At 50.2% G+C, this 20128-nt stretch overlaps 2 protein-coding genes across 2 annotated transcripts; both read right to left on the minus strand.

Annotated features, from left to right (window-relative positions):
- Window positions 1-3274: 3274 nt before the first annotated feature.
- LOC102940268 (ubiquilin-1-like) lies at window positions 3275-13040 on the minus strand. The gene is made up of 2 exons (XM_037889598.1): window positions 13034-13040; window positions 3275-4755 (listed from the first exon to the last, which is right to left on the minus strand). Exons 1-2 carry the CDS (start codon window positions 13038-13040, stop codon window positions 3275-3277), a joined length of 1488 nt encoding a protein of 495 aa, XP_037745526.1.
- On the minus strand, window positions 10907-11821 carry LOC102940046 (olfactory receptor 52B2-like). The gene has a single exon (XM_037889527.1). It carries the CDS (start codon window positions 11819-11821, stop codon window positions 10907-10909), a length of 915 nt encoding a protein of 304 aa, XP_037745455.1.
- Window positions 13041-20128: the final 7088 nt, after the last annotated feature.

The following is a 20128-nucleotide window of genomic DNA, read 5'->3' on the forward strand; positions in this document are numbered from 1 at the left end:
GATCTGTCTTCTCAGACACCCAGCTGGCCCTCCCCTCTCTCAGCTCTCCAGTGGGGAGGCCTGCTACCTCCCATGTCCCTCTGCGCCCCGTGAGACAGGCCTGCTCCTCCAGTGACGAGCAGCAGGACCCCGAAACACCTTCTGTTGGTCCCACTGCTCTGGCCGCTTAGCACTTAGAAGCAACTCCACCCCACAGGGCATGGTAGGTGATTCAATCCAGTAGTCACATTTTAAGTGATGGGGTGCAATGGAGGAATCACGGGGTGGGCTCTCTGGCCTGGCCATACAGACTGTCCAACTGGGCCCTTCTGGGCTGGTGTTTCTGGGTCCCGCTCTCCCAGAGCAAGAGGGTGGTCAGCTCACCCGTTCCTCCAGGAGGGTGACGAGGTGATTTCCTATGATCCTACCCACTGATGAAAGATGACAGAGAGACCAGCTGCCCTCCATCTGAATACCACCACCGCCCTTGGTGTGGATACAAGGGTGCACTGGGCTGCATTAATCCGTGGTGTAACTCCATGGATCTCAGGATGGTTTGCCCCCATAAAGAATTTGGCCCTGACTGTTTCTAGTCTCCATGCTGTTACGTGCCTGTGAGATCAGTGTTTACAAAGGAAATGCATTTGAGAATGGTTAAGAAAGACAAACCGCTTTGCACCCAGCTGGGAAGTGGATGTTCGTTTCCATTGCAGAGCGAAGAGGAGTAAACCTGGATTGCACTCCCACCTTTGCCACGCATGAGGCCTGGCACAAGTCACTTCACCTACCCGTGCCTCAGTCTCCCCACCTGTAAAGTATGCTCAGATACTGCCCGGGTACAGCCCCTGTGTGCATTTGGTAAATATTAGTAAAACTGCTTTAACTGGTCATTGAGAACAATTTGTTCCTCAAATTTAACTGTAAGCAGAGTCAGGATGAGCTCCACCCTGACATCTGGTGGTGAGGTGTGGCAAGTTGTGGAAAAGAACTTCAGGGGCCAATCTCATTTGCATAGGTACACCCACCCTGCCTAGAATGAGGCCATAGCTGCCCAAATGGTCACTTTGGCTGCTGTGGGATCCCCAGTGTCTCTGTTATTGGGGCAGGAAGAATAAATTGTTATTACCTGATTATGGGAATCAAGGACAGTGGAACTGTACTTGGCCTTTTGTTATGGTGGAGGGACTCGCCATCAACTAAGTAGCACTCGCTAGGCAAGGGACATGGGTTCCAAAACTCTGTGAATTGGGAGAGGTTGGAGGCAGGTATTAGTAGCTGGTGGTGAGGGCCTGAAACATCAATTGCACCTCTGTCTCTCCACTGTGGAACGTCAGAGCTAATTTTGGGTCTGTTAGGAGTCTAGCTACAGGTGCTGAGCTGAATTCACTTTGGCCTTAGGGTGCCCCAGCACTGAGGCTCGCACTACTACAAGCTGAAATCACTGAGCACTGTGTCAAGTAGTGGGGAGCCTGAAGATCAAGAGCCCAGCAGAGCTGGTCGTGGATGGGCTGGTGGAGCAGTTCATGGGACGGTGCGAGCTGCTTGTGTGGAGCGGAGAGGAGCCATTTGTGGGACGGCTGGTGGAGCGGACCAGAGTGGCTCAGAGTGAAGCCCTGTGGGGCAGTCAGCTTCAGCTCACGTAAGGTGCCCCTTACCTCTTCCCCCCCCGCACACGCACATCTTTACCCAGACTGGGGAGTAACACTCTGCAGATGAACTTTTGAACTCTGGGGCTGGACTTTTGGGGTTGTTGGACTTTTTGGACTTTGGGTGATTTGGGGGTTGCTGGACTCAAGAGACGTTTGGGTTGTGGGACTCAAGAACCCGAGGGAAAGGACATGGCCCAATTTGCTGGGGTGGGTCTTTGCTCATGGTTTGGTTGATGAACCCTAGTTGTGGTGTTTTCCCAATGTAATGCTGATGTCGCTTACCTCATGTTATTAAAGATTCTCTGCTACACCAAGACTCTGTGCTTGTGAGAGGGGAAGTATTGCCTCTTTGAGGCACCCAGGGGTGTGTGTAAGATTTTCCCAGGTCACTGGGTCGGGGCTCGAGCCAGTTTTGCATTTGCTTTGATGAGAGGGAGCCCCTGTGTACTGAACCCGGCCCATGCTGCTATCAACTCGGCCTGGCAGAAGGGTTACATAACCCTTCTCTGTCTGCAATTTGGCCCCACACCAATCGTAACATTCCTGATCTTTTTCGCCATCCATGGTTGTTAGACAAAGAGCAGTTATGACCCTGTTTTGGCCTCTGACTTGTTTGCAAAGTGTTTAGGTTTGATAGTCAAGGTTTGCTAGGTGAGTAACTAAGTCACATGGCATGGTTTCTGCTTCCTGATTGGATGCCATAAGGCTAGCGCTTCCAACACTTCATCACTGACAAATACTGACAGTTAGACCAATAAAAATCTCCTCCGTAAACATCCTCGTGAACAAAACACAAGTTCCCTAATGTGCGCTGAACAGTGAATGAAAAATGGCGCCAACACAGCCGGCCACGGTGGTTGGAGCTTCACAACTACTGGACTGGGACTCAGAAGATCTGGTTCTATTCCAGGCCTCGCCCAGCCGCCATGTGTAGTTTTGGATGAAGCGATCTCTTTGTGCTTCAGTTCCCTCATCTACACCATGGGGATAATAACACGGTCTAAGCGTACCGCTATACAGCAAACACACACACACACACACAAACCCAGGGCCGTGCGTCTCAGAGCCCGGGTCAACTGACTCAGCCCGAATGTTTCCGTTGCTATATGTGTAGCCATACAGCGTGAGCCCTGCAAGTCTGAGTCAGCTGGCTTGGGCTCGGAGACTTTTTTGCAGCCATACCCTTAGCTCACATGGGTGGTGTGAGGATAAATTCTTGACTGCATGTCAGTCAATCAAATACTGCACTCATCCCGGGCCCAGGTAGATAGATGGAATATTTGCCCAGCTCTAAATAATATCTACTTCACAGAGCTGTAGTGAAGCTCCTAATTAATTCACTCATTATCTCAAACTCCCTAGAGGGCAGCTGCTGGGTAATTGCCCGTTATCAAAAGGCTGAAACATGCAACATCTTTAGGCAAAAGCTACTGACTTCCGGTCTCTGACAAGAAAGTGACAGCTGCCCACAGAAAGGTGCACCATTATTGGCTTTTGTTTATAAGACTGAAATCCAAGTGAACCTGTAACAGACACGGTGCTAGGACGGGTGGGCTGGATGTTTCTGTCTTCCCACGGTTGTGCTGATATCTTCTCCGGTTGCTAGGTCTGTTCCCGTCACGGTTCAAGGAGCCCATTGATTCCAGCTACTCCAGTTCTTCCTGAAATTTGATTTCTGGCCCTTGTAAGTGCTGAGGATTCGTCCCAGGAAGAACTTTCAGCATCCGCAGCATGTTTAGATGTTGGTGTCCCGGCTCAGACGCTGCCGGCTCTAGGTGTGACATTTCACTGGGCGCAGGGCTAGGGCCCGTTGCACTTACGGAGCTCCCAGAATTTCCCAGTCCCCACAAACGGAGAGTAAACCACGGCAGAAGGACAGGGGCCTCTGCTGCCAGCGTCTGCAGCCCCTGCTCAATCTGCAGCCAAGCTTGCATGGCTTTCGGGTTGGACATGGCCACCAACATCTCAGGGTTCTGGATCTGCTGAAGGACATTGGGCAGCCTCTGGGTCACTGGTTCTTGGTGCTGGGGGCTCTCCGCCGAGAAGGTGGCCTGGGCTGCCAGCTGAGCGTTCTGTATCAGCGACAGCATCATGCACTTGGTGTAGGACGCGCACAAGTTCACGATCAGCTGGGGGTTCTCGGTGATCTGCTGTACCAGGTTCTGAATCCCCCCTGCAGTGAACATCCCCGGTCCCAGGCTGGGCACGGAAGAGCCCTGCCCGAGAGGGTTGGTGACACCACTGTCCAGGTCCCCGCAGGTGCTGTTGGTGCAGACGCTTGTGGCGCTCTGGGAGACGGAGGGAGGAGCCGACAGGTCTCTGTGATCTATGCAAGACGGCTGGCCGCCCACACCCTCCAAGGAGGGATTCCTCACCAGCATAGCAAAGGGAAGGTTTCCAAACTGCTCCTGGGCGGCACTCAGCACTGGTTCCTGGGGCTCGGCATAGGCGCATCGCAGGGCATTGTCCCCGCCTGGGATGTTTTCCAGGTTGCTCAAGGCTCGGTCTTGACTCCTCATCTCCTGCATCATTTCTGGGTTCCGAACAATGTCCAGCATCTCCCTCATGATGTCTGCGTTGTTGAGGATGCGGCTGATCTCCGGGATTTGCTGGGCCAGCTGCTGCATCTGCGGGTGGGCCATGATCAGCTGCCTCATGAGGTCGGGGTTGGAAAGCATGCTCTGGATAAACGGGTTCTCCACCTTCCGGGCCATCATCTCGGAGCTGGCCAGAAGCTGCAGTGGGCTCTGCACTTCCGTGCTGGAGACGTTCACACCCAGGCCCCGCCTGCTTGGATCGAAGGCGCTGCTGTGGGCGGGGGTGATGCCGGACGGCTCTGGAGCGGGGGCAATGTTCCTGGCCACATACATGTGAGGAAGCAGATTGTCCTGGGGTCTCTTCTGAGTCCTGATGACAAGGTGGACAGTGATCCCGTCCTGGATCCCCCGCTGCCTGAGGGTGTCCTGGTCTTTCAAAATCCTCCCGACAAACACCAACACCAGCTGGCTGGTCTGGCAGTTGAAGTGCTTGGAGATCTCCTCCTTGAACTGCTTGATGGTGCTGTTCTCCGGCACCACAAACTCCTCCTTCACCTTGGGGGTTTTCACCGTGACTCGGATGATGCGGGGGTTGGCGGCGATGACTGGGCAGGCGATGGTGTTCTCTCCGCTGTCAGCCATGCTTAGTGAGGCTCAGGGAGGGCCGAGGAGAGCCGGAGAGCAGTGTGGGCTGGGTTCGCTTCACTGTGGTGATATTCGTAGTATTGTTCTTGCTCCCGTGATCACCGATCTATGGGTGGGGAAGGAGGAGAAGGGAAGCGACCTCCCCCTGCCCTGCGTAATGCCAGAATCCAGGACCAAATCATTCATACCAGCCCCACTTCTCCACTCCCAGGGCACCAGCTCCCTCCTGCCCCTCCTGCTTCTGAAGGGCTTCCTGGCACTGCCCCCCAGCTGGGCTGACTGTGACATCACCGATGACATCTTTGTGAGCAGCAATGGCCTTGGCAGCCCCTACCTCCCTGCTCCCCGAAATGGACAGACCCAAGAGAGATGCTGATCCACTGGAGAGGGCTCAGAGAGGAGCCACGGGAATGACTAAAGGATTAGAAACCCTGCCTGATAGTGAGAGGCTCAAAGAGCCGAATCTGTTTAGTTTAACAAAGAGAAAATTAAGGGGTGACTTGATCACCGTCTGTAAGTACCTGCACAGGGAACAAATGTTTAACAATGGGTTCTTCAGTCTAGCTGAGAAAGGTCTGACGTGATCCAATGGCTGGAAGTTGAAGCTAGACACATTCAGACATTTTTAACTGGGAGCATAATTAACCGTTGGAACAATTTACAAGGGTTGTGGTGGATTGTCCATCACTGACCGTTGTTCAATCAAGATGGGATGTTTTCCTAGGAGATCTGCTCTAGGAATTATTCTGGGGCAGTTCCCTAGCCTGTGTGTGATGCAGGGGGTGAGACTGGATGAACACAATGGTCCTTTCTGGCCTTGGAATTAATGAATCTGCGAATAATGGGGATGTGAAGCCAGGGGTGAGCCGGCTCTCTGGGTTAGATTCTCCTCTGTCTTGGCGCGGATCAGGAATAGCTCCACTGAAAGCAAGGACAGCGGTGCAGGGTCAGAATCAAAGCCCATGGCCCTGCTTCACGTCTGCTCCGCACCTGCTCTCCTTCACGCTGCAGAACGACGGCACAGCTGTGGCATGCGCAGCCTTGTTTCCCCCTGCTTATGTCCAGCCTAGTTTGTAAGCTCCTCGGAGCAGGGATAACGTCTCCGTTTGCTAGTTTGGGAGGTGCCTGGCACAGGCCTTTGGGCCCCAGTGGAAACAAGATTAAGTAATAATTTTGAACTGTGTCATCAGTGGATCTCAAAGCACTCTACAAAGGAGGTCAGTATCATTATTCCCATTTTACAGGTGGGGAAACTGAGGCACAGGGAGACGACATGACTTGCCCAAGGTTCTCTGGCAGGCTGGTGGCACAGCTTGGGGATAGAACCCAGATCTCCTGAGTCCAAGTCCCAGTTCCCAGCCTGTGTGGATGTCATCCAGGGGCTACATCTCCCTGCCATGCAGACGCTTTGCCCTGGGGTTACATGAATGGCCTAGGGTGAAAGAAAGGAACCATTTTCTCTTGTTCTTTGGTGGTGTATAACAGGAGAAGGGGGCGGCTAACCTAAAGCTGGTGCGTAATGGGGTCTGTAACTAACTCTTTGCCTCCCTCCTTCCGCCAAGAGCTCTCTCCTTCCCCACCAGAAGCTACTGGAAAAATGGGGAAAATTAAACAGGTTGTGAACTTCCAGTTCACTGAGGTACAAACCTGCCCCTGCCCGGCCTCCGCTCCGCAGCCTGGCTCCACACTCGCAGAGTGGGCAGCCCCTGGCCGGGACACACACAGACACACACACGCCCCTGCCGAGCCATCAGCCCCTCTTGGCTCTGCTGCGCCCCCACAGGGAAGTCTATCTCCCCATCTCAGTGCGGCGTGCTCCTCAATTCCCTCATTGGCAAAGTGACCTGGATACACTGATGGAGGGGATGGTGTGATGAGATTGCTTACAATGGCCATGTCGCAAATATCTCCAGTGGCCTTAAAACAGGGGAGGGCAAACTACGGCCCGTCAGGGCTTTCAATCCAGACCGTGGGATTGCCAGCCCCGTGGGGCAGTGGGGCTAAGGCAGGCTCCCTGCCTGCCCTGGCCCCACGCCGTTCCCGGAGGTGGCCAGCATCACGTCCCTGTGGCCCCTGGGGAAGGGGAGGCAGAGGGCTTTGTGTGCTTCCCTCGCCTGCAGGCATCGCTCATTAGCCGGGAACGGGGCACCACGGCCAATGTCAGCTGCGGGAGTGGTACCTGCAGGCGAGGGCAGCACACAGCATGGCCACCTGCCCCACCTAACCCCCAGGAAGCAGTGCCGGACATGCTGGACACTTCCGGGAGTGGTGCGGGGCCAGGGCAGGCAGGGAGCCTGCCTTAGCCCCGCTGCGCGCCACTGCCACCCCGGAGCCACTCGAGGTAAGTGGTGCCAGGCTGGAGCCTGCACCCCCAGCCCCTCCCACACTCTGCACCCCCTGCCCTGAGCCCCCTAAACTCCTGCCCTGAGCCCTCTGCTGCACCTTGCACCCCTCCTGCAACTCAACCCCCTGCCTTGAACCTCCCTGCACCCCAATCCTCTGCTCTGATCCCCCTCCTGCACCCTGCACCCCCTCCTGCATCCCAACCCCCTGCCCTGAGCCCCCTCCTGCACCCTGCACCCCCTCCTGCATCCCAACCCCTTGCCCTGAGCCCCTTCCTGCACACCACACCCCCTCCCACACTCTGCCCCACACCCCAACCCCCTGCCCCAGCCCTACATTCATGGCCCTACATACAATTTCCCCACCCAGATGTGGACCTCGGGACATAAAGTTTTCCCACCCCTGTCTTAAAAGATAAACACAGTGGGTTGGGGAAGAGTTTGCACAGCTTTCCAAAGGGAAATCCTGCCTCGCCGAGCTCTTCGAATTCTTTGAGGGGGCCAACAAACCTGTGGAGCAGGGTGGTCCAGTGGATATAATGCACTTGGACTTTCAGAAAGCCTTTCCCAAGGTCCCTCACCAAAGGCTGTTCAGCAAAGTAACCTGTCCTGGGATAAGAGGGACGGTCCTCTCATGGGTCAGTAACTGGGAGATAAGACGGGAAAGAAGGGGGTGAAGTAGGAAGAGGGGCTGAAACATAAGCCCTTGTATCAGAGGCCTGGTAGGAGGCCTGACGCCTGAGCTAAAGTAGTGGTCAACACTTTGCTGCTATGAAGCAAAGTCAGGCGGTGAGCAAGAGGCAGAGCCCTGCTCCCAGGGTCTGGCGAGTACGGGGCTGACATTGTTTTCTCGGCGTGCTGCTTTCAGCTACCTGAACGGGGGCTCCAAAGAGGATGGAGCGAGGCATTGATAAGTGCACAATGATGCACTCTGGAATAAATAATCCTAACTACACATTGTGACGGGTTGGATCGCAGAAACCCCCTTGGTGCTGCCAACTGGTGGGCCAAGACTACTTCAGCCCCGGCTTTCCCTGCCCTGCCAGCCTGGGACTTCAGAGCCCTGCCTGGTCTGAGCCAGACCCGCTAGCCTGCTGCAAACCCAGAGCCCTAACAGCTGTAGGCATAACCTGAAAGCAGCTTACAGAACTGTTCCTGTCTTTGACATTCAGATGCCCAACTCCCAATGGGGCCCAAACCCTAAATAAATCCGTTTTACCCTGTATAAAGCTTATACAGGGTAAACTCAAATCGTTCTTCCTCTATAACACTGATAGAGAGATTTGTCCCCCCTCCCCCCAGGTATTAATACATACTCTGGGTTAATTAATAAGTAAAAAGTGATTTTATGAAATATAGAATGTAGGATTTAAGTGGTTCCAAGTAGTAACAGACAGAACAAAGTGAATTACCAAGCAAATTAAAATAAAACATGCCAATCTAAGCCTAGTACAGTAATAAAACTGAATACAGATAAAATCTCACCCTCAGAGATGTTTCAATAAGTTTCTTTCACAAAACGGACGCATTCTAAGTCTGGGCCCGATCCTTTCCCCGGTACAGCCCTTGTTCCAGCTCAGGTGGTAGCTAGGGGATTTCTCATGATGGCCACCTCCCCTTGTTGTGTTCCACCCACTTATATATCTTTTGCATAAAGCAGGAATCCTTTGTCCCTCTGGGTTCCCACCCTCCTCCTCAATGGAAAAGCACCAGGTTAAAGATGGATTCCAGTTCAGCTGACATGATCACATGTCACTGTAAGACTTCATTACCCACTTGCCAGCACACAGGTACACAGGAAGACTTACAAGTAAACAGAGCCATCCACAGTCAGTTGTCCTGGCTGATGGGAGCCATCAAGATTCCAACCGCCATTAATGGCCCACACTTTGCATAACTACAATAGGACCTCAGAGTTATATTTCATATTTCTAGTTTCAGATACGAGAGTGATACATTTATACAAATAGGATAACCACACTCTGTAGATTATAAGCTTTGTAATGATACCTTACAAGAGACCTATTCCAGGAAGCATATTCCAGTTACATTATATTCACACTCATTAGCATATTTTTATAAAACTATATAGAATGCAATGTCACACATATATATAAGGATGGGGTCTAAATTAGCTGATACCACCCAATAAAGAGATCATAGAGTCACCATGGACAGCTATCTGAAAACTTCTGCTCTAGGCACAGCAGTGGTCAAAAAGGCTAATAGATTGTTAAGAACCATTAGGGAATGGATAGACTGGCAGTATGATATTTTCTATAAATCCATGGTATGGCCTCACCTTCAATAGTGCTTCCAGTTCTCATCTCAAAAAGGATACAGTGTAACTTGAAAAGTTTCAGAGAAGGGCAACAAAGATGATTAAAGGTAATGAACGGCTTCCGTATGAGGAGAGACTAAAAAGATGTGGATCATTCAGCTTAGAAAAAAGACAACTAAGGGGGGATATGACAGAGGTCTATAAAATCATGACTGTTGTGGAGAAAGTGAAAAAGAAATGTTATTTACTTATACATAGAATGCAAAAACCAAGGGTTACCTGATGAAATAATAGGCAGCAGATTTAATACAATCAAGAGGACATATTTTTTCATGGAACACAGAGCTAACCTGTGGAACTCATTGCCAGGGGATGTTGTGATAGCCAAAGGATTAAAAAAGAATTAGATAAGTAAATGGAGGATAGGTCCATCAATGGTTATAAGCCAAGATGGTCGGGGATGCAAGACCATGCTGCTGGTGTCCCAAAACCTCTGACCACCAGAAGCTGGGATGGGACAAGAGGGGATGGATCACTTGATGATTGCCCAGTTCTGTTCATCCCCCTGAAGCACCTGGCATTGGCCACTGTGGAGCTTTGGCCTGACCGAGTATATACTGTTCTCATGTACTTATGAGACATTTATTCTCAACAGCTGCAGGAATGGAAGGTGGAATAAAAGGAAAATAGTTTCCCACAGCATTTTTGCTGGATGCTGTGTGATGTTAGCAGAAGGTCAAACAAGCCTCCAAGCCTCAGGAGAAGTCAGCACGTTCTCCTTAGCGGCAAAACATTCCTTTAGCACAGGGTAAGAAACAGCTAATCGCACACACACGATTCTATTCCCCCTCTCTCTCTCCCATAGTCGGGGGGACCAGAGAGCACGTGCAAATGAACCCCTCACCCATTGTACCTGGCCACAGCACCCCCTCACCTCTCACCCACCCAGCCACCCCCACAAAGCCACCCGTGTAGGGAAGAGAGCGAGATCAGCTTGGGGAAACCGGGCCCATCCATGTGAAATGTGCCGTAAGGCAGCTAAACACAAGGTCCATGGGACACAGGCCTTGGCTATGGAATGGGGGACTGAGGCTGGCAAAGCAGTGACCCCGAGAAGGATTTAGGAGTTTGAGGAGGAAAGAAACTCCTCCAAGGTGACACAGCAGGTCAGTGGCAGAAACAAGACTAGAGCCCCTCTCTCCCAATGTGCACCCCAGTGCACTTCCCACTGTCCCATGGCATGGCCCCCTTGGCTGCTGTTTTCTCTTGCATTAAGATTGCAGCTCAGATGCAGCTTGTCACAGAGGAGATGCACACGCTGTGCTCTCTCGTGTGGTGATTTTTACGTTTATTCTTTCTTGTTTTGCTGTTTCCCTTCAACTTAGAACAAGACTCACATGATCTGGCTGCCTTCCAGTCCCAAAGCATTTTCTGTTGCCTCCTTTAGCTCAGCAGGGAGCTTCTGCTGCAGCATCAAGAAAACACATTGATCACCCGTTTCAGGATCTCTTTTGTTGTCACCCCATAAACAATGGGGTTTAACATGGAGGGAATGATCACATAGAGGTTGGCCAGTAGGATGAGAATATAACCTGGGATGATGTGCCCAAATCGGTGTGCAAAAAAGGAGAAAAAGGCTGGCATGTAGAGCATCAGTATGACACAGACATGGGAGCCGCAGGTGCGGAGAGCCTTGAGCCGGGCGTCCTTGGAGGGGAGCTGGAAGATGGCCCTTAGGATCAGCCCATAAGACAAAGCAATGAGCACAGCATCCAAACCAATTACTAATATAGCCATGGCTACGCCATACCAGATGTTGACTGTAATGTCATTGCAGGCCAGTCGGGCTACGCCCATGTGCTCACAGTTGGTGTGAGGCAGGAGGTTGGTTCTGCAGAACTTCAGCTGCTTCACTAGAAAGATGAGAGCAAAAATGATACAGGAACTTTTTGTGACAGCAGCGAGCCCCATCTTCCCGATCACAGACTTGGTTAGCACGGTGGTGTATCTCAGGGGGTCGCAGATGGCAACGTACCGATCAAACGCCATGGCCAGCAGGATGGCCGACTCGGCAATAAAACTGACATGGATGAAGAACATCTGGGTCAGGCAGCCAGCAAAAGAAATTTCCCCCGCTCTAAACCAGAATAGAGCCAGCATCTTGGGCACTGTCGTGGTAGATAACAGCAGATCAGCAGCGGCCAGCATGGAGACGAATAGATACATGGGCTCATGGAGGCTTCGTTCTGTTAGTATGATGAATAGTAGGAGAGAGTTCCCCAAAAGCGTCACAACGTACATCAGACAGAAGGGGATGGAGATCCAGCCGCCACCTCGGACACACCTCAGCCATGATTTCAAGAGGTGCTCCGCACTCGCAGCTCCCATTCTCTGCCACCGGAGTGGCGGGTGCTCAGCAGCTCAGACCCTGGATGACTCAAGCTCAGCACCCAAACAGGAGCGGCGGATAGGGTTGTCAACTTTCCGATTGCAGAGAACTGAACACTTTTGCCCCTCCCCTGCCCCTCCCCGGCCCCTCCCCTTCTCCAAGGCCCTGCGCCCTCTTCCTCCATCCCTGCTCCCTCTGTTGCTCGCTCTCCCCCACCCTTGCTCACTCGTTCATTTTCACCAGGCATGGCAGGGGGTTGGAGGTGCAGGAGGAGGTGAGGGCTCCAGGAATGAGGGGTTTGGAGTATGGGAGGGTGCTCTGGGCTGAGGTAGGGATTGGGGTACAGGTCAAGTTTCAGGATGTAGGCGGTGCTTACCTCAGACAGCTCCTGGAAGTGGCTGGCATGTCCCTCTAGCTCCTAGGTGGAGGCGCAGCCAGGGGGTGCTGCACGGTTTGTGCTGCTTCAGTCCAAAGGCACCACCCCCTCAGATCCCATTGGCCATGGTTCCAGGCCAATGGGAGCTGTGGGGCTGGTGCTCAGGGCATGGAGAGCACGGGGAGCCCCCTGGCCACCCCTCCACCTGTGGCTGGACATGCTGGCTGCTTCTGGAAGCCCTGCAGAGCCAGGGTAGGCAGGGAGCCTGCCTTAACCCCGCTGCACTGCTGTCCAGATTTTTAATGGCCCGGTCAGAGGTGCTGACCGGAGCCAACAGCTGGGCTGTCCTAATTGCTTCTTTCAGTGTGGGGCTGAATCAGAGAATTTGTTTTCTCAGCGCAGACTTGATCAGCAGCAATAGTAAAAGGTGCCAGGAGAGAAGGCTGCCATCAGCCTTTTTGTCTCTGTCTCCATTACGGCCTGGGTGTCAGGGACCACAGGTCTTTTACGTCGGTTTACAGGGCCCTTAGGCACCAGAAAACCTCTGACAAAGTGGGTTTTTCCTCCTTATTATGTTGTACGTGAGCCTATTTTAGTTTGATGGTTTTACAGTAATCCTGTGTGTGCCTCAGTTTCTCTGAGTGTGGCACCAATCCCTAGGTGGTGGGAATAAGGTGTGTGACTTTTGTTGAGGCCCTTGGGACCAGGTGAGGCGGCTCCAGCTACCTGCTCATAAGCAATGGCCGGTGCCCTTCATCACCTGAGACCCAGAAGGGGGATGCGACCAGGTGACACTTTGCCCGGGAAGCGAGACAAAGACCAGGAGAAGGAGCAACAGGCATGTTGGAGGTTGGACCACTGGAAGCTGGGCAGTCTGCTGTGGAGGACCTGGAGAGAGGGGAGTCCAGGGTAGGGGATGGGGTGCCCCCAAGAGGGACTTTGCTGAAAGTCACTGATTTCTGCGCTAACTAGTTCTGTTCCACACTCTGTTCCTTCAAGAAATAAACTTTCTGTTTTACACGCTGGCTGAGAGTCACGGCTGACTGCGGAGTCGGGGTGCAGGGCCCTCTGGCTTCCCCACAAACTCCTCCCTCACCAGGGGGGTTTCCCTCGTGACTCGGATGATGCGGGGGTTGGCGGCGGTGACTGGGCAGGCGACGGTGATCTCTCCGCTGTCCACCATGCTTGGTGAGGCTCAGGGAGAGCCAAGGAGAGCCGAGGAGAGGCGGAGAGCAGTGGGGGCTGGGTTTACTTCACTGTGGTGATATTCGTAGTATTGTTCTTGCTCCCGTGATCACCGATCTACAGGTGGGGAAGCAGGAGAAGGGAACCGACCTCCCCCTGCCCTGCGTAATGCCACAATCCAGGCCCAAATCATTCATACCAGCCCCCACTTCTCCACTCCCAGGGCACCAGCTCCCTCCTGCCCCTCCTGCTTCTGCAGGGGTTCCTGGCACTGCCCCCCCAGCTGGGCCGACTTTGACATCACCGATGACATCTTTGTGAGCAGCAATGGCCTTGGCAGCCCCTACCTCCCTGCTCCCCGAAAGGACTCAGCGAAGAGCCACGGGAATGAGTAAAGGATTAGAAACCCTGCCTGATAGTGAGAGGCTCAAAGAGCCCAATCTGTTTAGTTTAACAAAGAATAAGTTAAGTCTGATCACAGTGTGTAAATATCTACACAGGGAACAAACGTTTAACAATGGGCTCTTGTCCCTTGCAAAGAAAGGTGTTGCATGATCCACTGGCTGGAAGTGGAAGCTAGACACATTCAGATAAAGTGTAGATTTCTAACTGGGAGGGAATTAACTGTTGGAACAATTTACAAGGGTTGTGGTGGATTCTCCATCACTGATCATTGTTTAATAAAGATGGGATGTTTTTTTTCTAAAAGCTCTGCCCTGGGAATTATTGGGGGGCAGGCCTCCAGCCTGTGCGGTGGAGGGGATCAGACTGGATGAACACAATGGTGCCTTCTGGCCTCGGAATTAATGAATCTGAGAATAATGAGGATGTGAAGCCAGCAATGGGACAGCTTCCTGGGTCAGATTCTCCTCGGTCTTGGTGCGATGTCAAGCCTAGTTTGTAAGCTCCTCAGAGCAGGGATCATGTCTCAGTTTGTGAGGTGCCTGACACAGGCCTTTGGGCCCCAGTGGAAACAAGATTAAATAATAATATTTAGCTCTTTCGTCAGTGGATCTCAAAGCAGTCTATAAAGAATGTCAGTATCATTATTCCCATTTTACAGATGGGGAAACTGAGGCACAGGGAGGTGCTGTCACTTGCCCAAGGTTCTACAGGAGGCTGGTGGCAGAGCTTGGGGATACAACCCATTTGTCCTAAGTCCCAGTCCTGATTCACAGCCTGTGTGGATTTCGTGGAGTTTTATACCTTAAAGGAACATCCTGTTGTTGGGGACACTGGGCATGGCCACTAGGTAACTTGAGGGGATAAAAGACCACAAGTGTTGATGAAGCCCCCTCGCACTAGGCCCAAGTGTCCTTGGCCCCCCTCCTGGAGGCACTCGCAGCAGTTATGCTGAGGATCTGCAACAATATGTTGCAGAGTCAAACTGCCTAAAACTAAACAAAGCCAAACAGGGCAAATATAAAAAAAATATAAAAAAAACAATGCTAAATAAAGCAGCTTTATATATAATTTAACAAATAATTCAAAAAACAAAAAAACTAACTAGTAACTAAATTAGCTGGCTATATAAATACTTAAAGCAGCTTACTATTAAATAAACATGCTAAAAAAATATAAAAGCCTATATAACTTCCTGCTCTATATACAAAATTTAAAATTGTATTCTCCCTGTACCTTCTTTGAAGCTTCAAATAAACTTTTCTGCTTCTCCACCCTGTTATAATGATTGGGTAACGCACACCGGGGAACAAACCCCTGCTGTTGCTCGCCTCTGGCACTGGGTGCCAGCAACACTGTGTCACCCATATGCCTAATTTATATTTAATTTTGATCTTCCCTAAAAATCATGCAATGTGAGCTATCAAGGGAAAGGTTATGAACTGCTGAAACCCACTGTTCTACCTCACTAGGTACATCTTTTGTGCCTATGAAGTTATGAGAATTGTGTTGTATTGTTGTCACTAAAACATGCTGCAAGTTGGGGAATCAGCCAGTTATTAGCTCTGTCAAGGTTTCTTCCCCACTCTGAACTCTAGGGTACAGATGTGGGGACCTGCAGGAAAGACCCCCTAAGCTTATTCTTACCAGCTTAGGTTAAAACTTCCCCAAGGTACAAACTTTTACCTTTTGTCCTAGGACCTTATGCTGCCACCACCAAGTGTTTTAAACAAAGAACAGGGAAAGAGCCCACTTGGAAACGTCTTTCCCCCAAAAAATATCCCCCCAAGCCCTACACCCCCTTTCCTGGGGAAGGCTTGATAAAAATCCTCACCAATTTGCATAGGTGAACACAGACTCAAACCCTTGGAACTTAAGAACAATGAAAAAGCAATCAGGTTCTTAAAAGAAGAATTTTAATAGAAGAAAAAGGAAAAGAATCACCTCTGTAAAATCAGGATGGTAAATACCTTACAGGGTAATCAGATTCAAAATATAGAGAATCCCTCTGGGCAAAACCTTAAGTTACAAAAAGACACAAAAACAGGAATATCCAGTCCATTCAGCACAGCTTATTTTCTCAGCCATTTAAACAAAACAGAATCTAACGCATACCTAACTAGATTGCTTACTAACTTAACAGAAGTTCTGAAGAGCATTCCTGATCTGTTCCCGGCAAAACCATCACACAGATAGACAGACCCTTTGTTTCCCGCCCCCTCCAGCTTTGAAAGTAACTTGTCTCCTCATTGGTCATTTTGGGTCAGGTGCCAGGGAGGTTATTCTAGCTTCTTAACCCTTTACAGGTGAAAGGGTTTTGCCTCTGGCCAGAAGGGATTTTATAGTTCTGTATACAGAAAGGTGGTTACCCTTCCCTTTATATTTATGACAAGCTCCCTAGAGGTAACAGCAAGGAAAGTAACCAATGCCCAGGTAGGTTGTCAAACAACCCATCAACAGCCATTGTCCAGCAGGGGAGCTACCATTCAGTGTCTCACCTGCATGAGGCCACACCAGGGGAATTGCTCAACCTTGCCTGGAGACTCAGCAATGCCTCCAGACTTGCCTGGACTTGGGTTCTCCAAGCACAAGGGACAGAGGGTATAAAACAGAACACAGGGGCCCCATGCTGGGCCGTTCTCCTGCCCCCACCTATGCTGCAAGCAACAAAGACACTCAGAAAACTGAAGACTCCCACAGAGGGGACTGGCCCAGGTTTCAAGGGTGAAATCTGTGTGCTATGAACTGCAGTATCCAGAGGGGTGATAAAAATTTCTTAATCTGGATGTTGCCCAGTCTAATAGAGTTGAGAGTTTAGACTGCGTGCTTATATTTTATTTTATTTTGGTGACTAATCTGACTTTTTGCCTATCACTTAATATCACTTAAAATCTATCTTTTGTAGTTTATAAATGTGTTTTACTGTTGATCTTTACCAGTGAGTTTGTATGAAGTTTGTGCAAAACTTTCCATTTTCCATTGATGAAGTGGTGAAACAATTCATATATTTGCACTGTTCATCTGGCGTAGTGTAACATGATATATGCCTGAGATGCAAGGCTGGAAGCTGGGGTGAGATTTGGCTGGTCCCTTTCCCTGTCTGTTTCATGAGTAGGTCTGGGAGCATTCATGCAATCCATCTGGGTATGGGGCTCCACATGTGGTTGGGCTGATGACAAAACCTGGAGGGGCTTCCTGCTGCTCAGTAGCAAGGCATTGTGAGAGACAGCCCAGGCTGGAGAGAGTTCAGGGGACACAGCAGTCCCACGGTCACAGGCTGGACCATGTGGATCCTGTCACAGATGTCATCCAGGGTCTACATCTCCCTGTCATGCAGACCCTTCCCCCTGGGGTTACAGGACTGGCCTAGGGAGAACGGAAGGATCCTTTTCATTTGTCTTTCAGTGATGTAACGCAGGAGCGAGAGGCAACTTACCAAGAGCTGGTGTGTAACTGGGTCTGTAACTAACTCTCTGCTGGCCTCCTTCTCCCTGAGCCAGAGCCCCCCCCCCCCCCCCCCGCAACCAGAAGCTACTCGAAAAATGGGGAAATTTAAACAGTTGTGAACTTGCAGTTCATTGAGGTACAAACCTTAATCGGGGGAGGCCCTGGATGATTGGAAAAAGCAAATATAGTCCCCGTCTTTAAAATAGGGAAGAAGGAAAATCTGGGTAACTACAGACGGGTCAGCCTCACCTCAGTCTCTGGAAAAATCATGGAGCAGGTCCTCAAGGAATCCCTTTCTAAAGCACTTGGAGGAGAGGAAGATGATCAGGAACAGTCAACATGGATTCACCAAGGGCAAGTCATGCTTGACCAACCTGATTGCCTTCTATGGTGAGATAATTGGCTCTGTGGATTTGGGGGAGGTGCTGGACGAGATATATCTTTCAGAGTGGTAGCCATGTTAGTCTGTATCAGCAAAAACAATGAGGAATCCTTGTGGCACCTTAGAAACTAACAAATTTAATTGGGCATAAGCTTTCGTGGGCTAAAACCCACTTCATGAGAGGCATGGAATTGAAAACACAGTAGCAGGTATATTTATACATAGTACATGAAAAGATGGGAGTTGCCTTACCAGGTGGGGGGTCAATCTAATGAGACAATTTTATTATCAGGAGAATACCAAGGAAGGAGAAATCAATTTTGTAGTGTAATGAAGGTGGCCCATTTCAAACAGTTGACAAGAAAGTGTGAGTAACAGTAGGCGGAAATTAGTAAGGTAAAATTAGGTTTTGTAATGACCCATCCACTCCCAGTCTTTATGCAGGCCTAATTTGATGGTGTCCAGTTTGCAAATTAATTCCAGTTCTGCAGTTTCACGTTGGAGTCTGTTTTCGAAGTTTTTTTGGTGAAGAATTGCCACTTTTAAGTCTGTTATTGAGTGACCAGGGAGATTGAAGTGTTCTCCTACTGGTTTTTGAATGTTGTAATTCCTGATGTCAGATTTGTGTCGATTTATTCTTTTGCGAACAGACTGTCCAGTTTGTCCAATGTACATGTGTAATGATCCTGGTTCTGGTGGGACCCAGCTAAGAGTGCCAATTCAGGACAAATTGCTTAAAGCAGGGCAGTTACAGCCCAAGGCTCGGGTTTCTATGCACACCAAGGCAAACCAAACCAGACAGACAGAGAGAACTTTGGTTTTACCCCACTGGCTAACCACAAGTCACACAAGCAATTCCCTTTTTCCCTTAGACACTCCAGTTTCCCAGTATCACCACCAGGGCCACTCGTTATGGGGACAAATGGTTATGAAAACCAATATCCCAGTAAAAGAAAAAAGGTTCTCTCAATCCCAAAGGACCAAGCCCCAGACACAGGTCAATATACAAATCAGATCTTACCCACAGATCACGCTGTTGTCAATCCTTTAGAATCTAAAATCTAAAGGTTTATTCATAAGAGGAAAAAGATAGAGATGAGAGCGAGAATGGGTGAAATGGAATCAAATACATACAGCAATGGCAACGTTCTTGGTTCAGGCTTGTAGCAGTGATGGAACAAACTGCAGGTTCCAATCAAGTCTCTGGAGCACATCCCCAAGTCTTTCAGCCCTTGGTTCAAAGCTTCAGTGTAGCAAAGTCCCTCCAGAGGTATGAAGCAGGACTGAAGACCAGATGGAGATGAGACATCAGCCTTTTCTAGTCTTCTCCAGGTGTAAGAACACCTCTTTGTTCTTACTGTGGAAAATTACAGCAAAATGGAGTTTGGAGTCATATGGGCAAGTCCATGGTTCAATTGTATAGCTGATGGTCCCTAATGGGCCATCAAGCAGGCTAGGCAGAGCTGACACCAGCTTGTCTGGGGTGTCACCCAGAAGCATAGCGTAAGTTTGAAATATAGACAGTATAAAGCCGATATTCATAACTTTAACTACAAAAATGATACACACATATAGACAGCATAATCATACCCAGCAAACCATAACCTCATCTTAGACACCTTATTTGACTCCCTTTATGCAAGATTTGGTGCCACAACAGGACCTTGGTTGCAACAATGATCTATACGGTCCCAGATTATGTCAATAACATCACAACATGGCAGAGGGGCATTGCTGGCACATGATGGCATATATCACATTGGTGGATGTGCAGGTGAACAAGCCCCTGATGGTGTGGCTGATGTGGTTAGGTCCTATGATGGTGTCCCTTAAATAGATATGAGGACAGAGTTGGCACCGGGGTTTGTTGCAGGGCTTGGTTCTGGGTTAGTGGTTCTGTTGTGTGGTGTGTGGTTGCTGGTGAATATTTGCTTCAGGTTGGGGGGCTGTCTGTAAGCAAGGACTGGCCTGTCTCCCAAGGTCTGTGAGAATAAGGAATCATCCTTCAGGATAGGTTGTAGATCCCTGATGATACGCTGGAGAGGTTTTAGTTGAGGGCTGTAGGTGACAGATAGTGGCTTTAGATATCTTGACTTTAGAAAAGCTTTTGATACAGTCTCCCATAGTATTCTTCCCAGCAAGTTAAAAAAGTATGGATTGGATGAATGGACTATAAGGTGGATAGAAAGCTGGCTAGATCATCGGGCTCAACGGGTAGTGATCAATGGCTCAATGTCTAGTTGGCAGCCGGTATCAAGCGGAGTGCCCTGGGGTCTGTCCTGGGGCTGGTTTTGTTTAACATCTTCATTAATGATCTGGATGATGGGATGGGTTGCACCCTCAGAAAGTTTGCAGATAGCACTAAGCTGCGGGGAGAGGTAGATACACTGGAGGGTAGGGATAGGGTCCAGAGTAATCTAGACAGATTGGAGGATTGGGCCAAAAGAAATCTGATGAGGTTCAACAAGGACAAGTGCAGAGTCCTGCACTTAGGAAGGAAGAATCCCATGCACT

This window comes from Chelonia mydas, chromosome 1 (genome assembly GCF_015237465.2).
Source record: "Chelonia mydas isolate rCheMyd1 chromosome 1, rCheMyd1.pri.v2, whole genome shotgun sequence".
NCBI lineage: Eukaryota > Metazoa > Chordata > Testudines > Cheloniidae > Chelonia > Chelonia mydas.

What these genes read in the sequence shown, in the direction of transcription:
- LOC102940046 (XM_037889527.1), bottom strand. Translation starts at nt 11,821, where the DNA reads ATGGGAGCTGCGAGTGCGGAGCACCTCTTGAAATCATGGCTGAGGTGT.